Raw genomic sequence first — 24,346 nt, 5'->3', positions numbered from 1 at the left:
TTTTATCAGCAGGTCAGAATATTACCTTCTTATCTTAAGTCTTTAAATTTCATCATTATGAGTTCATACAGCTGCAGAGACCCATCCTGTTACTCTTCTCAAAGTTAGTATGAGGTTCCACAGGCCTCATTGCTGGGTCTTCTAATTTTCACTTTTACCCACTGTTCTACTGCTGTGTGCAACCATCACACTGTGTTAATTGGTCAGACTCTCTAAAACTCTCAACAGAACACAGGATGTCAAATAAAATGAGATATTCCTGCCCCAAAAAGATGTTTAACGTTGTCTTTTTCATTCTCCTGAACAGATCAGTGAGGCGTTTCAGAAGAAAGTACAGAATAAGATTAAAGATCTTCTACAGCAGATGGAGGAAGGGCTGAAGACTGCGGACCCCCACGACTTCTCCACCTACACAGGCTGGACAGGTGAGGGTAGTCCCTCTGGTAGTCTCACTACCTGCTTATGAGTATTGACATATACCAACCATTTCATTACACTACACTGATCCTCATAGTCTCTGAAAATGGTTTGAATGACTCTAGTAATAAGCTGTAGTTTTGCCGTTTAAGGCATTCTGATTAGCATACTACAGTATTTATCTTGTGTAAAATTCTATAGTGCAGCCAGCGTAGCGTTCCTCAGCTCTGTTAGCTGTGCGAAACCAAAAACTGGGTAAAGAATTGCGACTTCTGTTGATTGGTGTTCTCTCGCTGCAGATCCCAGCCTCCATTACTCCGATAAATCGCACAACCATTTGGATTCCACCTCACAGTGATGATGAAAGCCTAATTCTGTATTTATTTGTTTATTTCTTGTCCGTCCAAAACTTCAAAGGGTCTTAAACTGGGCTTTCAGCTTGTGTTTGAGGCGTAAGGTAAAGGTAAGGTGCAAGTATTTCTCACTGTACACTGTACAGCGAAATGTGTCCTCTGCGTTTTACCCATCTGCGGTAGTGAACACACACACACACACACACACACTAGTGAACTAGGGGCAGTGAGCACACACACACCCAGAGCAGTGTCTCTCTGTGTTTTCTCTTTCTCCCAATTTCTCATTTTTCATCTCATATTCTTTCCTTTCCTATTTTTTTCCTTTTTACCTTCTTTTACTTCTCTCACTCCCTCTCCTCCGTTTTCCCTTTCCTTTCTTTCTTTCTTCTTTTCTTTTTTCCTTCTCTTCATCCTTCTCTTCTCTTTTGCTTTTTTTCCTGCTTTCTTTAAAGGTACCAATAGTAATTATGTGTATAGTAATCATCCCAGTTTTATTTTATTTTTTGAAATGTATTTGTTAGTAAATTGAACCATAATAATAAATATATATTGCTGTCAGCAGAGGTCCGAGTTACTTGCCTATGATTAGTTGCTGCTGCAGAAGAGGGACAGTGGGATGGCAAGAGTATCTTTCTAACCACTGTTTATAATTCTTATTTCCACTGAAGTGATGTGTAGTGCTGGATTGTCTTTCATATGTATTTAATCTATAATAGTGTATTTATTGAACTTTCAGACTTTCAAAAACATCATTTTTATCCTGCTGTAGCTACATTTTCATTGTTTGGCTGAAAATGTTCACAGTTATCCCTGGTTGTGGCTCATGTCCAAATCAGCTTAATTTTATTGTCCAGTCATGTAAAAAAAAAAGTGGTGCTTGTCCCTCACAGTTTACATGGATAACAAAGAAATACTACAGATACTATTGCACTGTGTAATATACACCCTATTAAAAGAAGTTATATATTGCTATTTACATATAAGAACTTACAGTGAGGGGCTGAAGAGTGAGTCCATGTGTATTAAATTGGGGGTCTGTGTGTTGCAGGTATTGCCTTGCTGTACCTGCAGCTGCACCGCGTGAGCCAGGAGGCGTCTCATTTGCAGCGCTCCCTCGATTACGTCAAGCGCACTCTGCGGAATCTGAACGGCCGGCGCGTCACATTCCTCTGCGGGGATGCTGGGCCACTAGCCGTGGGCGCAGTCGTCCACCACCGGCTGAACAACCAGGCCGACTCCAAAGAATGCATCACCAAGTATGACGCTCTCTTCCTCTCTCACGTCTCTCCCCCTCTAGTTCACACCTCTCTGTTCTTTTTCTGCTGCTGAAATGTTGCTCAGTCTGGAGTGATGTTTACAGTCTGAGGAGCGTCGCTGCATGCAGACAGTTAATAAACATCTCCGAGACAGAGCGCTGGGGGATCTGAGGGGCTGGATGTTCTTTGATATCTGTGTTGACATTGAGAAGCCTTTTGTGGTCTGTTCATATTAGCCCGCCTCTGAGTCAGAGCCCCAATAAGACCAAGATTCAGCATTGTGTCAACCATCTCTCACGTGTGTGTGTGTGTGTGTGTGTGTGTGTGTGTGTGTGTGTGTGTGTGTGTGTGTGTGTGTGTGTGTGTGTGTGTGTGTGTGCTGGGAGGTGGCGCTTTATTCAGCAGGACTGCGTGCTGTGCTCTGTTCCTCCTCTGGCAGCGCGGCACTGTAACTCTGCAGCTCTCAGCATGAGGCTGATTACACATTCTGTAAACTCTAATCTTACTCAGCCACTGAGATCTAACCTCTCTCTCTCTCTCTCTCTCTCTCTCTCTCTCTCTCTCTGTCTCTCTCTCTTACTCTTCCGGCCTTTGCCACCCGTTCCCTCCTCACCAAGGCTCCGCACTCCATACAAAGTCACACTCTGCTCTGAGGGGAACGTCCAATTAAGGGGGAGGGCATAAATTCAGGGGTAAACTTTGGGACGCCCTCTTTGCTTTCAGGCAGAAGAAGGCATGGACGGATGAATGTAGGCTAGACTAACTTGTTTTCCACCTGCAGCCTTTTGGTCTTCTCAGCACAGTGATTATCTGAAACTGTGTGTGTTGTAATTCAGGTGTGTGTGTTGTGGTCAAAACGATGAAATTAATGCTATGACTTTGTTTAAAGACACTGAGGAAGACTAAAACGTCAAACATTATAGAATAACTAATATAATGTTTTACTGGCAGTGATTTCAGACGGTTTCCCTCCGTTCAGTGTCGTGGTTTAGGGTGCTTGGTGCTCACTCACCGTTGAGGGGGATTTAGAGCCCCCTCCCCCTCCACACTAATTTATTTGGGACAGTCCCTTCTGTGACGAGCACTCCACATTAATCAGTAAGTAGGGATTGAGATTGGGGAGCTGTCTCTCTTTTGCGCACTTGCGCTCTCTCTCTCTCTCTCTCTCTCTCTCTCTCTCTCTCTCTCTCTCTCTCTCTCTCTCTCCCCTGTTCTTTTCCCTTTTGCTCTCTTGTGTATATTCTATGCCTCTCTCGCTCTCCTCTGAATGTGATGCTTACTTCTTGGCAGTTTTCACTGCTTTCTTGCTGGGAAGCCCATCTGCTTAAGAACAGCCTTATCCTCGTTGCCCCCCCCCCCCCCCAACCCTCCCCCCCTCGTCTGTTCTGAAGAAGGACCGGAGCTCCTATCTTGCTACCTTTTCTTACTAGTGATCACCAGAGTTTCTCAGTCAGTTCTGAGGACCCCTTGCTCTGTGAACCTTCATGGTTTTCCCCTTTTCTAACACACCAGTCTCAGTACATGAGGTTCAGCCTGTTCTCTGATGGTCCGCCCCTCTCACTCTCTTTCAGGCTGCTGCAGCTCCAGCGCTCGGTCATCAGTCCAGACTCCGACGTCCCAGATGAGCTGCTGTATGGACGGGCGGGATACCTGTACGCCCTGCTCTACATCAACAAAGAGATCGGCCCAGACACAGTAGATGAGAGCACCATCTCCAAGGTAACCAGCAGCCCATCTGCTGCCCATTCCCACTTTGTTCAGGGCCAGCCTGCTTTCTTTCACCCTTGCTTAAGTGTCACATCATGGTAACTTCAGTGGAACTGAATTCTCATAAAACTTCATTTCGAGCCTTTTTTTTGCAGGGTTGTGTGGTTACGTGTGTGTGTGGGTGTTGTGTGGTGTGTTCTTTGTGTTGCGCTGAACCAAATAGCAGACATTAAAGTAACTTCCACTCAATTCCCAACGTTCCCCAGAGACTCTGCGTTTCTTTTTCTGTTCCAGTTCTCCCGCCGAGCCCTTTAATGGAGCGCAGTATTGTGTGGCATACCTGGCTCAGCCGGGTGCTGGAATAGAATGAAAATGGCCCGAGGGTCTTCAGGGATTGTTGTGGGGACTGCTGCAATAGGCTTTCGTGTCTTCGGTGCACATGAGCAGACAGATCATAACACTGAGGGGTTGGGGGGGTGTGTGCGTGCTGGAGAGTGGGGCACAACTCTAGAGGATTTGGGTTTTTACTAAATCATGTTCAGCAAGATTAAGTTTCTTTTAAGTAACCATCACCTCTCTGTATTATTTGTACTGTATAAATATAATAACCTCTTACTCTACTTTCCCCTTTTCTCATTCTCATCCTGTTTCTTCTCCCTCTCTTCTCTGTCGTGCCGTCATTCTTTAACACAGTTATAGCAGGCTATAGAGGCTGTTTTTTAGCCTGACTGGCTCTCCCTGTTATATAGCTAGTGATCACGAACTATATTACAAGCACTAGGAGGCAGATTCAGATAGTAAGCTATAGGTGAGTTCTGGGATGTGTTCATGATGAATAAAGCAGATAATAAACCTCAGGAGAAAATCTGGAGACATGAATTTCTGATTGCTGCATTTTACTCTGCGTTGTGCCCCAACAAGAGAACCTGAGACACACCCACTCATACCCGCATAGTCTCAAAGTAATGTAATGAGACCTAAAACAACATTATATGCATGTAACGTAACACCATTGTATGTGTGTCAGCCAGTTTAGGACTTAAAATATCTAGAACTACAATTTTGCTTTTGTAATCGTGTATAGATATAGATAGAGATATATAGATAGATAGGTGCTTTTGTAATCGTATAGCGGTCAGCATTGGGCTATATACATATACATATTCTTTTATATTTCATATATATCTCTATCTTTTTCTTGCTTTATTCTGTCTGTAGCCCAGGAGCTAATTTTAGTACAGTGTCCAGAGTGAACAGGCCAGCAGTGTGCTGTAAGCGAGCCAACGCCCTCTCAGAGCCTGGAGAAACAACTAAGACAGGATGCCCCTAGTGAGCCTCAGAGACAGAGATGGAAACTGAACACTGTAGGAAGCCTTTGGACTTCTGCATGCAGCACAAGCATTTGTGAGAATGTGATCTGACCTTCATCTGAGTCCTAATAAATACGCCCACTCTTTTTAATGAACAGCACATTTACTGCACCACGTCTTTATTGAATAAGTGGTTTAAACACTCAGGCTCCGTGCTGGTAGTCAGAGCGCGCACATCTAAGTTGAGCATCTCAAAGTGGGCTACTGCTCAAGCACTCTACTACCCCACAGGAAGAAACGACCGCAACAGTGAGAGTGTGTGTGCTGTAGAACCTTCTTTACTAGAAAGCTAGAAATAGCTTCAAACATCATCAGTGTCTAGCTGGGTTATTTTTGGCCTTCTGTTCTTTTTACAGAACTGCTTGTGCATTTTTGGTTTGTTTGGACGTAGAGGTGGGCGATATGGTACAAATACTGTATACTTTAAAGATATTTTCATGATACACAATATTCATCAGGATAGATGTGATTGCAGACAAAACGCATCAAAACTACCATCTGAACACACTCCCATATTTAGCCCAGTGATTTTATTGAAATATTGCTGCACTTAATTCAGTTAAACTAGACTAATTACCCTGTTTCTAATGAAACCTGTAGCTGATCAGTGTTATTAAAGCACTGATCATATCCTCAACATTCTTAAAAAAGCATATTGTGTATTACAATACGATAAAATATTGTCATATTGCCCAGCTCTACTTGAACATCCTACTTCAGATCATTAGCTGCATTTCGGTGGAACTGGGGTCAGGATTTCTCTGAGGCTGTTTACTAGTACCTGATTTGAGAAGAATTTAGACACTAGTGTTTACACTGGGTAGTTAAACTCGTCTCTGGTTAGTCAGACTGAAATCCTATTGCTGTGTGAGACAGCACATGCAAATATTGCTCATTGCGTGGCAGTTATTACTGGTGTTTTGCTTGTCGAATGATTCTTGGAGAGACAGATGCATAAACACTGTTAAAACGAAGCTCAAGCGTCTCAGACCTACAAACCAGAGGTGGTTTGAGTAATGGGATTTGTACCTGGTTTAAATGGGTTTTGGGTGTGTTCATATTTGCATTTTAAAGTGGCTTGGCCTTTATATCCACATCTAGTCCTGATGCTCAAGACGCATGCAGTGTCCAGGTGTGAATGGGGTCTCTGTTGTCAGTTGGGTTGCTGTTATGTAACAAGTAAAGTCAAGTCACCTTAAGTCAAGTCAAATTTATTTGTATAGCTTTTTATAATTGGCATAATTGGTTATTAGTAAAAGACCGAGACAAAAAAGAAATAACGTAAGACATGAAGGATCAGACACCCCCAGTGAGCAGCCAACGGTGACAGTGGCAAGAAAAAACTCCCTCAGAGCTGGAGGACGAAACCTTGGGAGGAACCAAGACTCACAAGGGGGACCCGACCCATCCTCCTCTGATGAGAACTATTTAAACATTAATGATAAAAATTACCAAACCAGCTGTACTGTTGAACTGCTCTGATCATAATCATAATAATGGTGTAGATAATTAATAGTGGTGATATTAATAGTGGCAGATAGTTAAGAGTCCAATTAGGTTTTGACAGTCATTAGACAGGTAGCAATGGTAGGAGGGTGTGCCGCTGGTCTGGCATGGGTGGTAGTGGTGATGGTGGGGGCGGGGCCTGCTGGTCGGACTGGTAGGTGGCAGCTGGTCTGACCTCAGTGGGCAATCTTCCAGCAGGTCGGGCTGGGTGGCCATTTACTCGGAGAACGTAAAAAGAGAGAGTTAGTTCTGCGAGGAATTTTATGGAGAGCAGAGAATGTTGAGCAGTATCAGAGTGTGTCTGACGACTCCGGCAGGTCTGACTATAACAGCCTCATTAAAAGGAGAGAGCCAGAAGGTAACACAGACACGGAAGCCCTGTTTAGGTGTTAAAATACTGATATTTTTCGGAGCCTTCTGTTTGTACTCTGTGTTCATTTTGTCCGTATTTGTGGACATTCTCTGAAAGCACACGGATGCGGACCAAATAATACAATACCACTGGAAACCTTGGGGGCAGGTTGAACTTTTGTTTTACTACTTTTTTATTGCAGTAAGTACATTATTGATATCTCTACCCTCTGTCATGTTTGTTGTCAGAACCCTTTGACGCAGAACTGCCCTCTATAGTGGATGTGTTGCTTAATATCCATGCCAACGTAAAGGACGCATAGAGGTGTATGAGCAGTGGCGTTTGAATCATGAAACGGACGTCTTCATTTTTGTACAGAAAGGCAGTATAACTGAGCCTTTACACACAACCTTTTACAAGTTTCTCACACAGACATACACTGACTTTCTTCTGTAGATCTTATTAGGCCTGGTGCAATAACAGTGTCCTTTGGGAAGATGCATGCCAGAAATTATTGCGATAAATACATTTTATGTCACTTATATAATGATGGCATTACTTCAGATACTTAAAAAAAAGTAAATAACTGTTAATAAATACATAATAAATCAAACAAAACCACTGTTTTTAAACAGTCCTCGTACCCTCTCATTCATATTAATGGTCTCTCCTCGCTAAGTAAACATAATCAGCAAAAATAAAGGTCCATGTATTGAACAGTAAGTCGATTAACGTGGATCTCGTTGATTTCAAGTTGAGCCTCGTTGGCCCCTTAGAGACTGCAGGCTGTCCAGACCCAAGATAGCAAGGCAGCTCAACACTGTTGCACTCCTTCCCTCCACCATGCTTCCAAACTGTCCAGAAAGCATCTGTCTTATCTGTTCTTGTTCCTAAAGCACTGCAGCTTTCTGTAACCGCCCCCACCACCACCACTACCACCACCACCACCACCACCACTAAATTCTGCTTATTAATATTTATGAAATGTGAATTCCGCCGTTTTAGAAAAGGCAATAAAAGCTTATTCCTTCTGCATTTCATTTCTTTTTAGCTTCTTAACGTAGACCCTTCGCCCACCCCAGCGTTTAGTGGAATCTAGGAGTGTCTTCATATTCATCTGCTGATGGAATTCCCTGCAGCCTTTTTATATTGGCTTCTTTATAAGCTAGCTTTGCTGTTTCTTATATATGTATTTAAATGAGAGCAAGAAGTCTGCTTTTGCCTGTATTTTTTAGTGTTACGAGACGAAACCTTTTTCCATCACCAAAGAAATTGAAACTGAAAAGAAATGTTGACAAGCTTTTGGATCAGCATGTTCTTCAGTTCTTCTGCTTAGGTTTATTTATATATATATATATATATATATATATATATATGTGTCCAAGCTTGTTTAACTGAAGAAATGTTCTAAGAACGTCTTTTTCATAGACTGAAGTAATGAAGTCTGTATTTGGCCTGACTTCATTTAAGCAACACCAAAAAAGCTCCTCATCAGATGCTGGGTCCATTTTTTTTTAAAGAACTGGAGGAGCAGGAGCAGGTGCATATGCCCTTGATTTAATTGTGATTAAATTGGTCATTTATTCTAACCTAATTCAGGCCATTGGGAAATTAGAAGCTGATTTTACTGTTAAAATGTTCAGAGTTGTGATTGTAGCTTAGTCTATACCATAAAATGTGTACTAGTAAAATAACTGATGTTGGAGCAGATCTGTGACAGGTAACCTACACCAGGGCCATGGCCAGCTTGGATAACTTATACACACTTGACATGGCTTGTTCCAGCATCCTTGAGTAGCCTTTCCTCTCGTTTGTAAATCCTCGCCAATCTATAATAATGCTTGTATTCTGAATATCATCATGAATATTAATGAAGTGAGAGCATGAGAGAATGCCAGGACAAGAAAATAAATCTTTCTGGGAGTTTAGCTGAAGGGAAGTGCAGGCAGTCGGCTTCGCTTGGCAGTGGATTGGCCTCTTTCATGTGTGTTTCATCCTTTTTCTTTTCTCTGTGATTTACTGATACTGTTAACATGGTGGTCTGTTTAGTCTCATCTCCATGGCTTTTAGTCAGAAGCTCAAGTTCACATACTTTATGCATTGAGCTGAGAGCATCCAATACTTTTGTGATGAGTCAGGCGTTAAAGATGAGGTGGGGTGGGGATCATCCAACATCCTGACCTCACTAACGCTCTTGTTGCTGCTTGCAATGAAACCCCTACAGCAATGCCCCAAAATGTAGTAGAAAGCCTTTCCTGGACAGTAGACAGTTACTCCAACAAAAGCTAGAATTAAATATTTTTTATTATTATTTATTTATTTATTTTTAAATCAGTTCAAAAACAGTTCTACATCTTGCACTTATTGTACTTTAACTTTTTTTACGTTTCTCTTTTTGACATAATGTAAATTCATTTGTGCAATTGTAAAAGTAGGGCGGCAACAAATGAATTTTAATAGTCAAATAATCTGTGGATTTTTGTAATGATCAAATACGAATTGCTCAGTTAATTCTTGTGTAGCAATCGATTTTTCACAGCAATGCCCCAAAATCTAGTAGAAAGCCTTTACATTAGACAGTTACTCCAACAAAAGCAAGATTTTTTAAAAATTATTATTTATTTATTTGTTTGTTTTAAACCATTGGATTCAGAAGAAACAATAAATAAGCAGATGTCCCAATACTTTTGTCCATTTAGTGTATGTTGTGAGTTTTATTTATTTATTTTAAAATACATTTTAGGAGAACTGTCCTAGCATAAAAACACACCTCCTCACCTTAGTCAGAACAGTGAGGTCTGAAAACTGAACCACCTTCTGCCACCAATCCTTACATGTAAACTGTTCACCCCCCCCCCCCCAAAAAAAAAAAACAACAGTTTTCAGAAGTATTACAGTACTACAAAACATAATACTGCAATTCTTTCATATATCTAGATTTCCCTTCCTTCCAGTGTTTAATTTAGTGTGTACTGTTACAGTTTCCAGCTTTCAGCATCAATGTTGAGACCCAAGAAGTTGGATTGGTAGATCTCTGCTTCCTTCCAGTGCACTGTTAAAAATAAGGAGAAATCGTTTAAAAGGCTTTCTTTTAAATCAGGTCTTTCCTCTAGTATTTCCCTTTTTTATTATCTGCCCTGTGCTCCCTCTCCCCTCCCCTCTCTCCCTCTCCTGCTTGCCTCTGTACTCTGCAGATCAGCAGCGCAGTGCTTCCTGGATGACAAAGCTGTTTTATGGGTTAATTCTTCAGTGCTGCACTGCACCTCACTGTCGCCAGCTCGGTTCCTGGCAGACAGCTGTGTTGTGGAAGGATGTCATGTTTCATTTCATCATCCGTGCATAAACTAGAAGGCGGCACACAAGCTTACTGTAGCTGAGACTCAGTGGAGACCTGTAACTATAGCGTAGCGCTGGTCAGATAAATGCTGACCCAATGAAAACCTGTCTGTAGGACCACCTGCTTTAGCTTCGCACCCAGAGGTTAAATATGATGGCAGAAAAGTCTTGCTTTGAAAGATAAATGCTTATGCCAGCCATTCTCTGTTCCTGGTCATTAGCTTCACTAATAAAATGCTAATAGTTGTGAAATGATGACCCCAGCATCTTTTTTTTTTTTTTTTTTTTTTTTTAATAGGGGTGCATATTGGCAGCTGGTACATTATTTGCTGATAAATTAAATATTCCTCGGTCCTGTGTGTTGAATCTTTACAGTTTTAACATCTTGCACTTATTGTACTTGTACTTGAAGCCTCTTTATTTTTTACATGTTTGTCTTTTTTGACATAATGTTTGACATAAAATTCATTTGTGCAATTGTGAAAGTAGGACGGCAACAAATTAATTTTAATAGTCAAATAATCTGTGGATTATTGTAATAATCAATTATGAATTGCTCAGTTACCAAATAATTTTTGTGTAGCAATCGTGTTTTTTGGACCAAAAATTCCCCAACCCGTACGTACCAATGATCCTCTGATCATAGTGGCCGCGCCTTAGTCCGCTGGACCACTAAGGGCCCAGCTATTAGCTTTTTTTAATTTAGCTTGAGGTTGTTTATGTTTGCTAACTAACAAATGAAGACAAAATTCTGTGTTTTTATAATTTTTTCTGCTAAATAAAACTCCCATAACCTTTTCCCATTAACACTTAAAACCAAGCATGTGCAAAGTAGCATCAATAAAATCGAACTAAGCCAGTTCCCCTCATCAATTTTTTTTTTTACATCTCCTGGCCGACTTTTCCTTAAAGAGTTCTCATTTTTAAACTATTTATACTTTTTTTTTTTTTTTTTTTTTTTTTTTTTTTTTATAGAAGTCTATAGGAACTCCCACACCTCCCACTAATGTAACTCTGCTCTCCACTCACACACCAGAGTGTGAGTGTGTGTGGCTGCATTGCCTTTATGGCTCTATAACTCCTTTCTCCACACCCTGTTCATGTGACAGCTGCTTAGTCTGCATGTTTCCACTGCAGCTCTGCGTCCACATTGAGGTGATCCTGCTTTTGTTGGAGTAGCTGTCTCTACCTACCAGTGAAGGTTTTCTGCTAAATTCTGGAGCATTGCTGTGAGGATTTGACTGCATTCAGTAACAAGAGCTTTAGTCAAAGAGGGCTGGTTGAAACGACAGGAATGGGAGTTGTCGTAATGCTCAACGATGCATATATTAACTTATAAAGATAAGAGAGTCCTTTATTAGTCCCGCAGTGGGGAAATTCCCACCCCTCAACACCTCAACTCGTCCCAAAAGTATTGGCTGGAGCAACAACCATTTTTCCAGAGAACACGTCTGACATCAGGCATGGAGCCCAAAGGCTCATGTTTATCTGCTCCAGAGAGTCTTATTCTATTGGCAGTACGTCTCTACAGGGACTGGACAAGCTGTGTTTGTTAAAGTAGCTGAATGCACATATATATTTATTTATTTATTTGTTTATTTATTTATTTTTATTTATTTTATTTTTTTTCCCTTCCCTTTTTTTCCTTTTTTCCATGGCTAGGACAAAATGTTAAAGTTAAATCCCCAGTATTTTTCTACAATCAACTGCCTGACCTATCTAAAGCTTTAATTTATTTTATTTTTTCTATGTTTTTACAGGTGGTGACGGCTATTTTGGAGTCCGGGAAGAACCTGTCGAAAGAAGAGAAGAAGACCGAGCGCTGTCCGCTGCTTTACGAGTGGCATAAGAAGCAGTACGTAGGAGCAGCTCATGGCCTGGCTGGCATCTACTACATGCTGATGCAGGTGAGGAACAGGCTTGTGGCTCGCTGGTGCCAGATTTAGACTCACTGGGCTCTCACTTTTGTCTGGCACCGGTGCTCTGCGATTAATTAAATCATCAGACTAGCTTCACTTGTCCCCTTTTACCCAGCTCTTAATTAGTAGCTGATTACGAACAAGAGATACTTGCACTCATACACACGCAAAGACCCTCTAAGGTAAAATTTGAGTATCACTTAGCCTTTCATATTCAGGCATGGCCTACTTTTATAATGAAGTAAGAGAGTGTCTGTGTCTGTCTCAGGCTTGAACAGAGCATTTAATTGACTCAAATTGATGACTGGTAACGAGAGGCTGCTCTTCTGGTGGTCCGAGCCTCAGTCAGCAATTGATTGCGGAAATTGAAGAAAAACAGTGGAGCCTGTAATGGATGCAGCAGGACGAGAGGGAGCTAGTAATATTCCAGTGTAGCGTAGGGGAGGGGAAACCCTGATATACTCGGAATTAAGGAAGGGATTTCTTGTCCTAAACATTCAAAAGTATTGTGAAAAATAAAAAAATATTAACTATTTAAGGCCCTTTTAACCTGAAATTCATTTTTTTTAAAAACCTTCTGACCAAATATAAACATATCATACAAAATAAAAGTCCTAAATGTGAAGTGTTGTTTTTTTATTTTATGCTTCAGGAATTTTCGCTCACACCAAACACAAACCCGAACACAATTATTTAACCTCTTGTACTCGAGTTGCTAAATATGAGTTTGTTAAGTGTGTAAACATTGAAAAAGTTGTAAAAACAACCAATTTTGAATCAATTCTTTTTATAAAGTCACAAAAAATTGCATTTACCAAAATCCATATATTCGTCCAAAAGCAGGTTAACCACTGAAGTATATATTGTTGTTATTATTATTATTATTATTATTATTATTATAATATACAAAACATCATGGTTGATTATACCAGAAATCATTTACACACACCTATCTTAAAGGCACAGTAACAAAAAATCCTTGGGTGGTGGGTTGTTCTCTGCACTGCAGTGACCCTGGGTAACACACACTAACACACTCGCCACCACCACTGTGTCAGAGCTGCAAAGACCCTCTGTCCATATATAGTACCTGCTCTGTAGTGGTCAGTCCTGTGGGCTCCTGACCATTGAAGAACGGGGTGAAAAGAGGCTAAGGATGTAGAGCAACAGATGGACTACAGCCTGCAATTATAGAAATACTAAGTGCTCCTATATGCTATAGGCTGATTGGTGAGTGGTCTTTATACCAGTTCTGTTGGTGTGATGTTGGTGTCTAGCACTAATTGTAATGTATGGGAAGTACAGCACTAACAACACACAGACCTGGTGTGATGCATAATGTAAGTTTTTCCTCACAGGTATGCTTTCATAATTATTATTTATGCCTGAAATCCTGCCAGTGCTACAATTGTATGTGCGTACATACTGCTGTGCAAATTGTAGAGCAGCTTTTAGATCTCGCTCTTCTCTCTTTCTTCTGATAACAGCGCTGCTGAAGTAGCTGTTTGAGGGCGCATTGCACACACAACGGCTTTCAGGAGAGGTGTTGTTTGCATTGTGCTGCGCTGTGCTGTGGTGGTGTTGTGTAATGCAACTGGGCCACACTGCGCGCCATCTGAGCTCCCAGCACAGCTCCAGCAGGTATTCCTTGTCGTTCAGATGTGTTTGTGGCAGGAATTGAGCAAAACTATGGACCGTCTGGGAGTTCATCGGCTCTGGATTGAGAAACTATACTCTTGTTATTCCCCACTGAGCAAGTCTATGAAAAAATAGACAGATTTAGGTGTTAACCTCCAGGCTTACATGATTATATATTTGTTCCCCTACTCTCTCTTTCTTGGGAGTGGGAGTCGGGTGAACTTTCCCCCAAGTTGTCTTTCAGATTGATTGGAGAATCCAGAGAGCTGGTGAATAATTTATGGAGAACTTTTAAGATATCGAACTCCAGATTTCATAAGAGACCGCCGAGCCTCATGCTGTTGGCCAGCAGCCCAGAGTGTCCCAATGAGGGCTTTTCTGTTTACCCAAATATGTTGCTCCATCTCACAAAATGCAGCATTTGCCCTGAGCAAGAACATTATTAGAGATGAGGTCACTTGGGTCCTGCTAATTAACTGGTTAACTGATTAACTGTGTCAGGAGTCTCCCTCTCTATGCGTTCTCATATTGACGTGATCAATCATGGCCAATATCAATTTTAAGGGGCCAAACATACCAATAGTATAATATTGACACTGATATAATTTAACAGTAATATACACAGGAGAGAGTGCTGTAACGTGAGCTATTGGAACCACAGTTGTCAGTGGTCATATTGTACCATTGGTGTGGTTGGTCTCAAACCACACATTGTACCCTACCTACCTACCTAGTAACACTTCTGATGAGTGTTTGCTCGGTTTTAAACCCACACTGTTTAGTGTGCTTATGTGCGGTTTGGGACACCATACGAATAACTGCGAAGGCTGTGCTTGCTAATATGTTTTTAAAATTCATTTTGGCAGTTTTCTCCCTAGTTTAGCTGAGCCAGTTAACTAGGGCTGGGCGATATGGTAAAAATGAGGTATCAGAATATTTAAAGAGCTCTTTATGAGACGCAATAATAATCATGACACACGTGATCATAGACAAAATGCAACAGTAGTGGTAGATTCTTAAAAAACTACTGTTCAAATACTCTCCCAGACTGATTATTATTATTATGAATATTATTCAGAATCTGTGGCACTTCATCCAATAAAAATGACTAATTACTGATTCTTAATTAGTGTTCTTGAGGCACTGATGATATCCTTGAAAAGCTTAGAAAAGCAAATTGCGTACCATGCTAACAAAATGTATCACAATAATATGAAATATCACTGTATTGCCCACCCCTACAATTAACCCACCCTCTCACTAGGATTCCTCTATCCCCTTGCAATGCTCCCAAAACTAGGCGGATGATGACCAGCATGGGCCTCCTCAGACGCAAAGTCAGTCACTATGTTGCACAATTGTGTACGATTAGCTAGCTGAAGAACGCTAGCTTTTTCTCTCATGTCCTCCTGTTGACCCTTCTCTCCTCTCTGGTCGGACTAGTGTTAGCTATTAGCTGTTTAGCCTTTTTTAAATGCTTCCCTGTCCTCCATCCGAGGCTTTCTTCAGTCTGCTTCTCTCCCTTCTTTGGTCAGCCTACCATCAGTTCTGGATGCATTTTGTGATTGAGAGATCATGATCATCAGTGATTGTGCGTTCAGATGCCAGTAAAACCACAATACGTCAACACCAGCTCAGTCAGGAGACAGTAAGTGTTAATCAATCACCGTTTCCTTAGAAATTCAATAGAACATAGTCTACGATGTTGACAAATTTGCAACCAGAATCTGTGCAGTGGAGACCAGAGTAGAAGCCTGCTCATTTGGTTGACCTGTCCCCTTTTAGCAATTCCAGGTCATGAACAAAAAGGGTGCAGTGCAGGACCTGCAGATGGTGTCTTTCAGCCAGGACAGGCAATCCCTGCAGGGTTCCCTGCTAAGTGTAACCCTGCCTTCTTGTGATAGAGCAGAATATGGGTTAAAAATATGATTTCTGGGGGGAAATGAAAACTGTGCCAATATCAGCACTGGGAAAACTAACCTCTGGAATTAGTCACTGAAGATAGAAGTTGGAGATGGATAGAGGAGGTAAATGAGATGGAAAAGGGCTGGTTTCTCATTTAAACATATGGGGATGGACTGAGCTACACATCATACTTCAACCAGCCGGCTGAGATGCTGGACCTGTTGTTGCTTCATGTTTGAGAGCTGTTGCGCTGTCCATGTTTTGTACAGTCATTGGTGTTAGCAGGCTGGGTTGCTGATTTTCTGTAGCTTTGCGGATAGTTTTATGATCTCAGCTGGGTTGTTGCACTGTCTGGCTGTTATGGCCTGTGTGGAGAGCAGCTGAAACCGTGTGGAAGTTGTGTACAATCTTTTAAAAAGTTGTAAGTTGCCTCAGTCTGTTCATGTACATGGATTCCCTCGCATTTTTGCATTATCCTCAATGCTTACTTCTACCACTGAGCTTTAATCCCTCACTCCACTAATGGATTTCCATGGAAGCTTCCAGTGCTGTACAGGCAGTTTCCTCAACCAGGAGCATGTTCTCCAGCCTTTTTCAGCCTGTTTTTAAAAGCGTTTAAAAGTTTATCTCTTATCCGCCCCTCTTGGGGCGTGTGTGTGTGTGTGTGTGTGTGTGTGTGTGTGTGTGTGTGTGTGCGTATGTATGTATGTGTGTGGAGTGTGTGAAATGGTCTGTTCTGCAATGATCACACCAACACAAGTGGAACACTCTGACCTCTGGTGTGTGGCGGGCCATTCTAAGCTTTACCCTTGGTGCTTTGGGATGTGGTTTGGCTTAATGGAGCTTTTCACAGTGGGGCTCCTGCTGTGTAATGTATGGCCACATTTGGGCTGACTGAGACTCAAGAGGAAAAGAGGTGTCAATTCAGTGCGAGTGAGTATCGGTATTGGGCCTAGATCAGCAGAAAATGGCAGATTGGAGATCGGAGGAAAAATCTGATCCAATCCTGGAACAAATCTAGCCTAAGAAATACACACGTTTTAGAAATTACGAAATTACATAAAAAGACATGAAGGATCCAAGACCCCCAGTGAGCCCCAACGGCGACAGTGGCAAGGAAAAACTCCCTCAGAGCTGGAGGAAGAAACCTTGGGAGGAACCAAGACAAGGGGGACCTGACCCATCCTCCTCTGATCAGAACTATTTATAAATGATTGATAAAAGTTACCAAACCATCTAAACTGTTTAACCCCTCTGATCATAATCATAATATATTATATTAATCATGGTGAAAACTGTAGGTCGCTTGGGCTGGTTGAATAATGAAAATTGGAAGTGACAATCCATGAACCTCAAATTCAGAGTCTTCTTTTAAAAGGAAATCCAGCATAACTAAAGCAGAGCTGTAAAATGTGCCAGATGCTAAACTCCAAGACTGTTACGTAACCATCTTGACTGATTTTACTTACACCCCCAGAATTTACATAATCCCAGCCCACTAGTGACCGTCATTTAACCAGTAAACGGCTTTTGCGACTCCGTCAAATGCATCAGCCTCCTCGGGAAAATGTGCTGGAACATAAGACCGCTAGTGTCTGCTAGTCTAGTTTTGGGAATGCACGTTCAGTATGGGCATGGGCAGTGGTGGCTCAGCGGTTAGAGCGCCGGGCCATCGTTAATAGTTATGGGTTCAATTCCCGGGCTTGGCAAGCTGCCACTGTTGGGCCCTTGAGCAAGGCCCTTTACCCTCTCTGCTCCCTGGGTGCTGGAGTTGGCTCCCACCGCTGTGTGAGTGTGTGAGTGTGTGAGTGTGTGAGTGTGTGAGTGTGTGTGTGAGTGTGTGTGTGAGTGTGTGTGTGAGTGTGTGTGTGAGTGTGTGTGTGAGTGTGTGTGTGAGAGTGTGTTCACTACCACAGATGGGTTAAATGCGGAGGACACATTTTGCTGTGCAGTGTACACTATACAGTGACAAATACGTGCACCTTTACCTACTGGATTGTAAGAAAATATAAATACATCAAAGTATCGCAGTATTAAGTTGTGTAATATTGTATCGATTCTCAGGAACACAGTATTGATGTTTGAGTCAGAGATTGTTGGCAGACAGTTTTTCATTTGGTGTTGTGCTTATACCCTGACCTTTAGACAGCGGTGTTGTACACTATCGACATGCCTTCAGAGTCCTGCTGTTCTGAATGCATAGAAAATAAACTTTACTCTGATTTATGCTCATGATTTTAAACTAGGTTTTCCTAAAAATTTGACTTGCTTACAGTGTTTCCATATATCACAATAAATTATATCGTAACCCCCGGTATCATGATACGTATTTGCTATGCAAACCAGGCCTCATGACCACCCTTTTCCTGTGCCATTGTCTGAAGAAGCCAAATCCAGGAAAGTGAGTGGCTGCTAGGCTATAAGCTAGCTAATCAGGCTACTATCTCTTCAGCTAGAAACCGCAACACTATCTGGTAAGACTCTGGGGAAAATTGCAGTGTTCTTGTTACAGTGCTGAAACACAGCGCAGGCGGTGCTGAAAATCAGTGCCGTACAGAAGAGGAGCTCAAACTCTGCATGTGATGAAGCGAAAGGATTGGTGTCAGCTGAAAATCAAAATGTCAAGATCGATCTCTGTATTTGGGGGAGAGGGTTTATTATCTACCTCATTTGTAAGCAGAGGGAGCGTGACAGCAGGCTGGCTGGGGCCCTTAATTGGCAGGAAGATGATCTAATGATTGTGTGTTGGTGTTTGTGTGTGTGTGTGTTGTGGGAGAAGGTGAAAACCTAATAAGGTGATTACGCAGTGTGTGAAAGAGGTGTGCTTTTGTAGTGGAGGGAGGGGGTATGCGTGTGCGTGTGTGCGTGTGTGTGAACAATGTGAAGATTTCTTGACAGCTCTAATATATAACTATGGACAAGTATTTAGACACCTGTTCATTCAATAATTCTTCTAAAATCAATGGTATTAAAAAAGAGTAACTGTCTCTACTGTCCAGAATATAAGGTTTTCTACTAGATTTTGGAGCATTGCTGTAAGGATCTGATTGTATTCAGCAACAAGAGCACTGAGTGACCACCCCACCTCAACCTGAACTTCCCAACTCATCCCAAATGTGTTGGATGGAGCATCAATCATCATCATTGTGCTGTGTGTGTGCATTGAGCTACAAGTTGCACCCCTTGACACTGGTTTGCAAATGCGTTTTATTAAAAGGGGTGTCCACAAACATTTGGACATGTAGTGTAGCTTGGCCACTGTGTGTGTGTGTGTGTGTGTGTGTGTGTGTGTGTGTGTGTGTGTGTGTGTGTGTGTGTGTGAAATATTCCCATTCCAATATTTCCCTTTTCTCTCCCCCTCCCCCTCAGCTTCCACAGCCCAGCATCTACTAATCAATAAGCTTCCCTCGCCCACAATTTCAGCTGCTTTAGCTTTTTCTAACACTGGTGAAATGTTGGCCGGTATCAATACTCAGCAGCCTACATTTAGCTTCCCTGACCACGCCAGTTATTCGGGAACAACACCCTCAACAACGAACTGGATTGCATCCAAACCTGGAGCTGAATTATTGATAAGGGTCTAAACTGTTATGCCTGGAGTAGGTCCCGCTGCCCATAAAACGGCTTCTGAAGTGGCGGAAGGCGGCAGAATGGACTCGTACACACACCTCAAAGAGACCATGCAAACTGATTGGGTGTGGCTCACTTGCGGTTGCTAAGGCGATGGAGCTGTGCGTCATGGTGACGCAGAAGGACATGGACCACTGATCATAATAATGCGCTGTGCTGTCTTTATAATGGGACTGTGTGTGTGTGTGTGTGTGTGTGTGTGTGTGTGTGTGTGTGTGTGTGTGTGTGTATACTTGTGCTGGTATTACACTTTTGCTGGATTTAGCCTCTTCATTATTCAGCTGAAACCCAAATGGCCACGTTTTGAGAGAAGCTCCCGCACCAGGAAAGTGACAGAGAAGCTGACCATACTGTCTAAACCAGCAGTAGTGAAGCCAGGGCGAACGGCCGTAGCTGCAGCAGATGCAGCACTGAACAGTACTGTAGCAGCATTAAAAGCAGCTGTTCAGGGACTAAGAGTTCTACAGCTGCAGCAGTAGCATTACCTACTCTGAAACCTAGTGCTGTGGGTACTGATAAATATTTGGAAGGTATATGCTGGCCATAACATTAGCACCACTGACTGGTGAAGTAAAAAGCATTGATTATCTTCATCTACAATATCAATCAATCAAGGGGTGGGATATGTTAGGCAGCAAGTGAACGGTCAGGTCTTGAAAGTGCCTCGCTGACGTCTCTTCTTGGATGGCGGCTCACCACCTCAAACTTAACCCCAGCAAGACGGAGCTGCTGTACATCCCGGGAACTGCTGGACTTAAAAAACGATCTTGCCTTTGAGATCTCCTTTGAGAACTCGCTGGTCACTCCTTCTAGCTGAGGTTATTCTTGGGTAAATAGCAAAGCACTTTTGTAAGTCGCTCTGGATGAGAGCGTCTGGTAAATGCCTTAAATGTATGGCCATATAAATGAAAGTAATGATGTGTTAAAAGCAGGACAAATGGGCAAGTGTACGGATCTGGGCCACTTTGATAAGGATCTAGTGATGGACCAACGACTGGGTCAGAGCATCTCCAAAACATCAGGCAGGTCCGGGGTTTTTTCTGCTGTGTGGTCTGTATGATGTGCAGTGCGGTCACACCAGTTGCTGAAAGCAGGATTAGTGAAGAATATTTAATCACAGGTCAAATTTGTGCAGAAATGCAGGATATCATTTTAAAAGCTTCACAAATGTTTCAGTGGTTCTGTATGTAATTGACCGTAGTTCTGATTGGCTGGCTTTTTTTCTGTGCTGTGAAACATGGCCACATCAGACCAGTGGATTTGCAGAGGGACATGTGGCAGTTCTAGCAATTTCCATGCAAATTGACAAGTTTTCGGTGCTGAGAAAGTCCTGGCAGCCCAGTGAGAATCAACTCTGCAAGAAACACTCCCCGCTCTCCTCACACCTCCGGCTGCTAACAGCAGTGCCACATCTAGCTCAGTGGGAGCTTTCAGCAAGATACCAGAACCAAACCTGGATGCTATTTTAATTTTTTTGTTATTTTTTTAATATGTTCTGTGATTCTTTCTACCTGGAAAGCAGCAGCAGCAGTGGAAAGCTACATATGAAAACTGTGGCAGCTGTGGTGGTGTTTGTGACTCAGGAGACTGTTGAATGCATTCTCATCTTGTTCTAGTCTTTCTTCTCTCAGACCGGAGGTGCTGATGGAAGCTGGATGGAACTGGATTGAGAGGAAAGGGGGGGGGGGGAAATCAATGTCAGGATATCTGTTACATATCTGAGAGATTAAACTGTGAGTTTTCTTCTTGTTTAAATGAACATGCCTACTTGTATACGTAGTTGCTTTTGAGCTATTAGTGATGCTGGCCCATTGGATGGGTTGTTTAAAGGTATACAAGCTGGCCCAAGGGATGGATTGCAGAGGTAGGAAGAAATAATCAAGTTAAAAGTACCCCCTGTAAGTCTCTCCAAGTCCAAACTGTGCATCTTAATCAAGTCAGAATGCATTTTTCACCAAGTGCAGTTATAATGTTGACCTTAAATGTGATGCCAATGTCTGATCTTTACCTAAAATCATTAAAGACACATCAAAGATTTTGCTCTTCTGGTTGGATGCTAAATGCATTTCATTGGCTTTTTTAAAAAGTTGAAAGTTGAATCTTATCTTAAAGATGGTAATAGGGGCACGGATGGCAGCCCAGTTATTAGACTGTATTTGTATGAACAACTCCAAAGTTTTGTTTGTCCAAAACTGCTCAAATAAGAATATAATAGTACATTTATGGCCTTTAGCAGATGCTCTAGTCCAGAGCCACTTCTAAAAGTGCCTATCCATGATGACATGCCAAAATCAGAGGGTGAGAAAGAAATAATAAGCATAAGGATCTTACTGCATCAAGAAAACAAATGCAAGTAATGTAATGTACTAAATGTAAGTAAAAATAGAAGAAAGCCTCGTACTAAGCCTTGTGGGATACCACTAAAGATTCTGCATGGGGCTGATGTGGACCCCTCCATGTTACCTGCTAAGTGCATGTAAACCATTTTAATGCAGAGGCAGAAATTCCAGTACTGAGAACCCACCAGAAGATTATGTGGTTGATCATGATTGAATGACCTTTGGAGAGTCCAGTGGTGTAAAACCACCTATAGGAATGGTGCAGGTCTGATGGCTCACAGCAAAGGTGTCCATTGGCTGTGTTTATGGTTTTGGGGACATTTTCTGGCATGGTTTGGGTTCACTTAGAGGGGAAATTGACTGCAGGGTTACTCCCACTGATCCTCTTAAATCTTTATCTTTAAATGATGAAACTTTTTAATGGGAGACCTTCACAAGAGCTTGAGAATGAAAATGTCATATGCTATGACCTTCAGAGTCAACAGGTCTCCTGACTGAATGTGATGTGACTGATGTGTTGGATAGCGCTCTCCATCATCAACTCCAGCTGAGAGAATATTTTATAGAAGAATATTGAATGACCTCAGCAGCACAGTTACAGACACTTATAGAATATGCACTGTCAAGATGTTTGTGGACACCGCTTCTAATGATGCATTCAGCTACTTTAATTTACACCTATTGCTGACACAGATGTGCAAATATATACACACACAGCTTGCCTGTTCCCAGTAGAGACATCTTGCTAGTAGAACAGGACTCTAGGAGCAGATAAACATAAACCTATTGGCACTATGCCTAATGCCAGGCGTGGGGTAGTGGGGTATTAAACCTCCCCCTCAGCATTGAGCTGTGGAGCAATGGAACTGTGTTCTCTGGAATAATGGCTGGGGCTCCATTCTATATTTTTGGGATGAGTGGGGGAGTTGGGGATGAGGTAGGGTGGTGATCATCCAACATCCTGACCTGACTAACGCTCTAGTCACTGAATGCAGTGGAATCCTCCCAGCAGTACTCCAAAATCTAGTAGAAAACCTTTGCTGGACAGTAGAGACAGTTACTCCAAAAAAAGCAGGATAAACTCTTTATACCCTTGATTTTCGAAGAAACTATGAATGAGCAAGTGTCCCAATACTTCTGTCTGTATAGTGCATTTACAGCATTGCAGCTGTTCTGGCGATTTGTGTTGGCCCAACAACTTACTAACACCTTTTATGTTAATCTGCAGAGGATATGAATGAATGTAGCTGATTAGAAGCTTAGCTTGCCAACATTTTCCAGTTGGTCATTTGCTTACTTCTGGAAGGTTTTATGTTCAACGTGGCGCAGAGCTTTTTTTTTGTTTGTTTGTTTTCCCTCCTTCGCAAGTTATACACTGATCAGCCAGAACATTAACACCACCTCCTTGTTTCTATACTCTAGACTTTTCATTTGATCAGCTTTATCCACTTACCACATATGAGCACTCTGTAGTTCTATCATTACAGATGTAGTCTGTCTGATTCTCTGCATACTTTTTAGCCTCCTGTCATCCTGTTCTGCAGTGGTCAGGACCACCAGGGTGTGATGCTAATGTTATGGCTCATCTGAGTATTTTTTTATTCTGTTTCTGTGTCTCTCTGCAGTCCTCCGCTAAGGTGAATCCTGAGATTCTGGCTGAATTGGTTCGACCCTGTGTAGATTATGTACGGCACAAAAAGTTCCGCTCAGGCAACTACCCATCATCTCTCAGCAACGAGACGGACAGGCTGGTGCACTGGTGTCACGGAGCGCCAGGCGTGGTGCACATGCTCATCATGGCCAATAAGGTAAGTGGCAAGCAGAGACCCTGTATAGTCCTGAACTCCAGTGGTCACTACATCTGCGGAAGCACAAAGCTTTGATGTAGTTGTGAATGACACAACCCTTTCCTCTCCAGAGGCACCATCAAGGTGCTTGTTCAGTCTGTTTGTACTTCTAGGAAAACCAGCCAGAGAGGAGTTGCAGTAGTCAAGTCCTGAAATGACAATCAGGCCCTTGCAGTTGATCCAGAGCATCATGGCACAGGTTGTCTTCAATATCCCCAAGTTCAGCCATGTAACGCCTCTGCTGCATTCCCTGCCGGCATCAGATTCAAAACCCTGAAGCCAACCCAAAGCCCAGAATGGACTAGCCCCTCCGTAGTTGATTGTACAGATCAAGTTTTGACCATCAGCTAGAGCCCTTTTAAGCTTCGTGTACGGCACGGCTTGACCCACCATCCTTTAAGATCCACGGAAGACAATCATTCTGGCTTGTTTCTGTCCTGGCACCTGAGTGGTGGAACGAACTTCCCCCTGCTGTCTTCAGACGGCAACTTAAGACCCACCTCTTCCTAGAGGGCTTGGGTGAAGTGTAGTGTATGTTGAGTATTGTGTATCTAGGTACCCACGCAGTGGTGAATCGGTGGTTAGAGCTCCGGGCTATTGATGACCAGGTTGTGGGTTCGATACCTGGGCTCGGGAAGCTGCCACTGTTGGGCCCTTGAGCAAGGCTCCCCGTGGGCCACAGCAATGGCTGCCCCCCACTCCAGGCAGGTGCTCACTGTCCACTGTGTGTTTTTTGATCCCTGGTGTGTATGTGTGTTTGTATGTGTG

General features: G+C 42.5%; 1 protein-coding gene across 1 annotated transcript in view; it reads left to right on the top strand.

Annotated features, from left to right (window-relative positions):
- The first annotated feature begins 306 nt into the window (after window positions 1–306).
- Window positions 307–24,346, top strand: part of lancl2 (LanC lantibiotic synthetase component C-like 2 (bacterial)) — a 36,984-nt gene continuing 12,944 nt past the window's right edge. The window contains exons 1-5 of the mRNA XM_072679387.1: window positions 307–425; window positions 1,822–2,029; window positions 3,601–3,748; window positions 12,061–12,207; window positions 23,357–23,539. Of these exons, the coding sequence (XP_072535488.1) occupies window positions 365–425; window positions 1,822–2,029; window positions 3,601–3,748; window positions 12,061–12,207; window positions 23,357–23,539 (747 nt within the window). The 5' untranslated portion in view covers window positions 307–364. The remainder of the gene's footprint in view (window positions 426–1,821; window positions 2,030–3,600; window positions 3,749–12,060; window positions 12,208–23,356; window positions 23,540–24,346) is intronic.

This window comes from Salminus brasiliensis, chromosome 5, assembly GCF_030463535.1.
Source record: "Salminus brasiliensis chromosome 5, fSalBra1.hap2, whole genome shotgun sequence".
Taxonomy (NCBI): domain Eukaryota; kingdom Metazoa; phylum Chordata; class Actinopteri; order Characiformes; family Bryconidae; genus Salminus; species Salminus brasiliensis.
The sequence above is the reverse complement of the archived record's forward strand: the minus strand, read 5'-3'. Positions and strand labels throughout refer to the sequence as shown.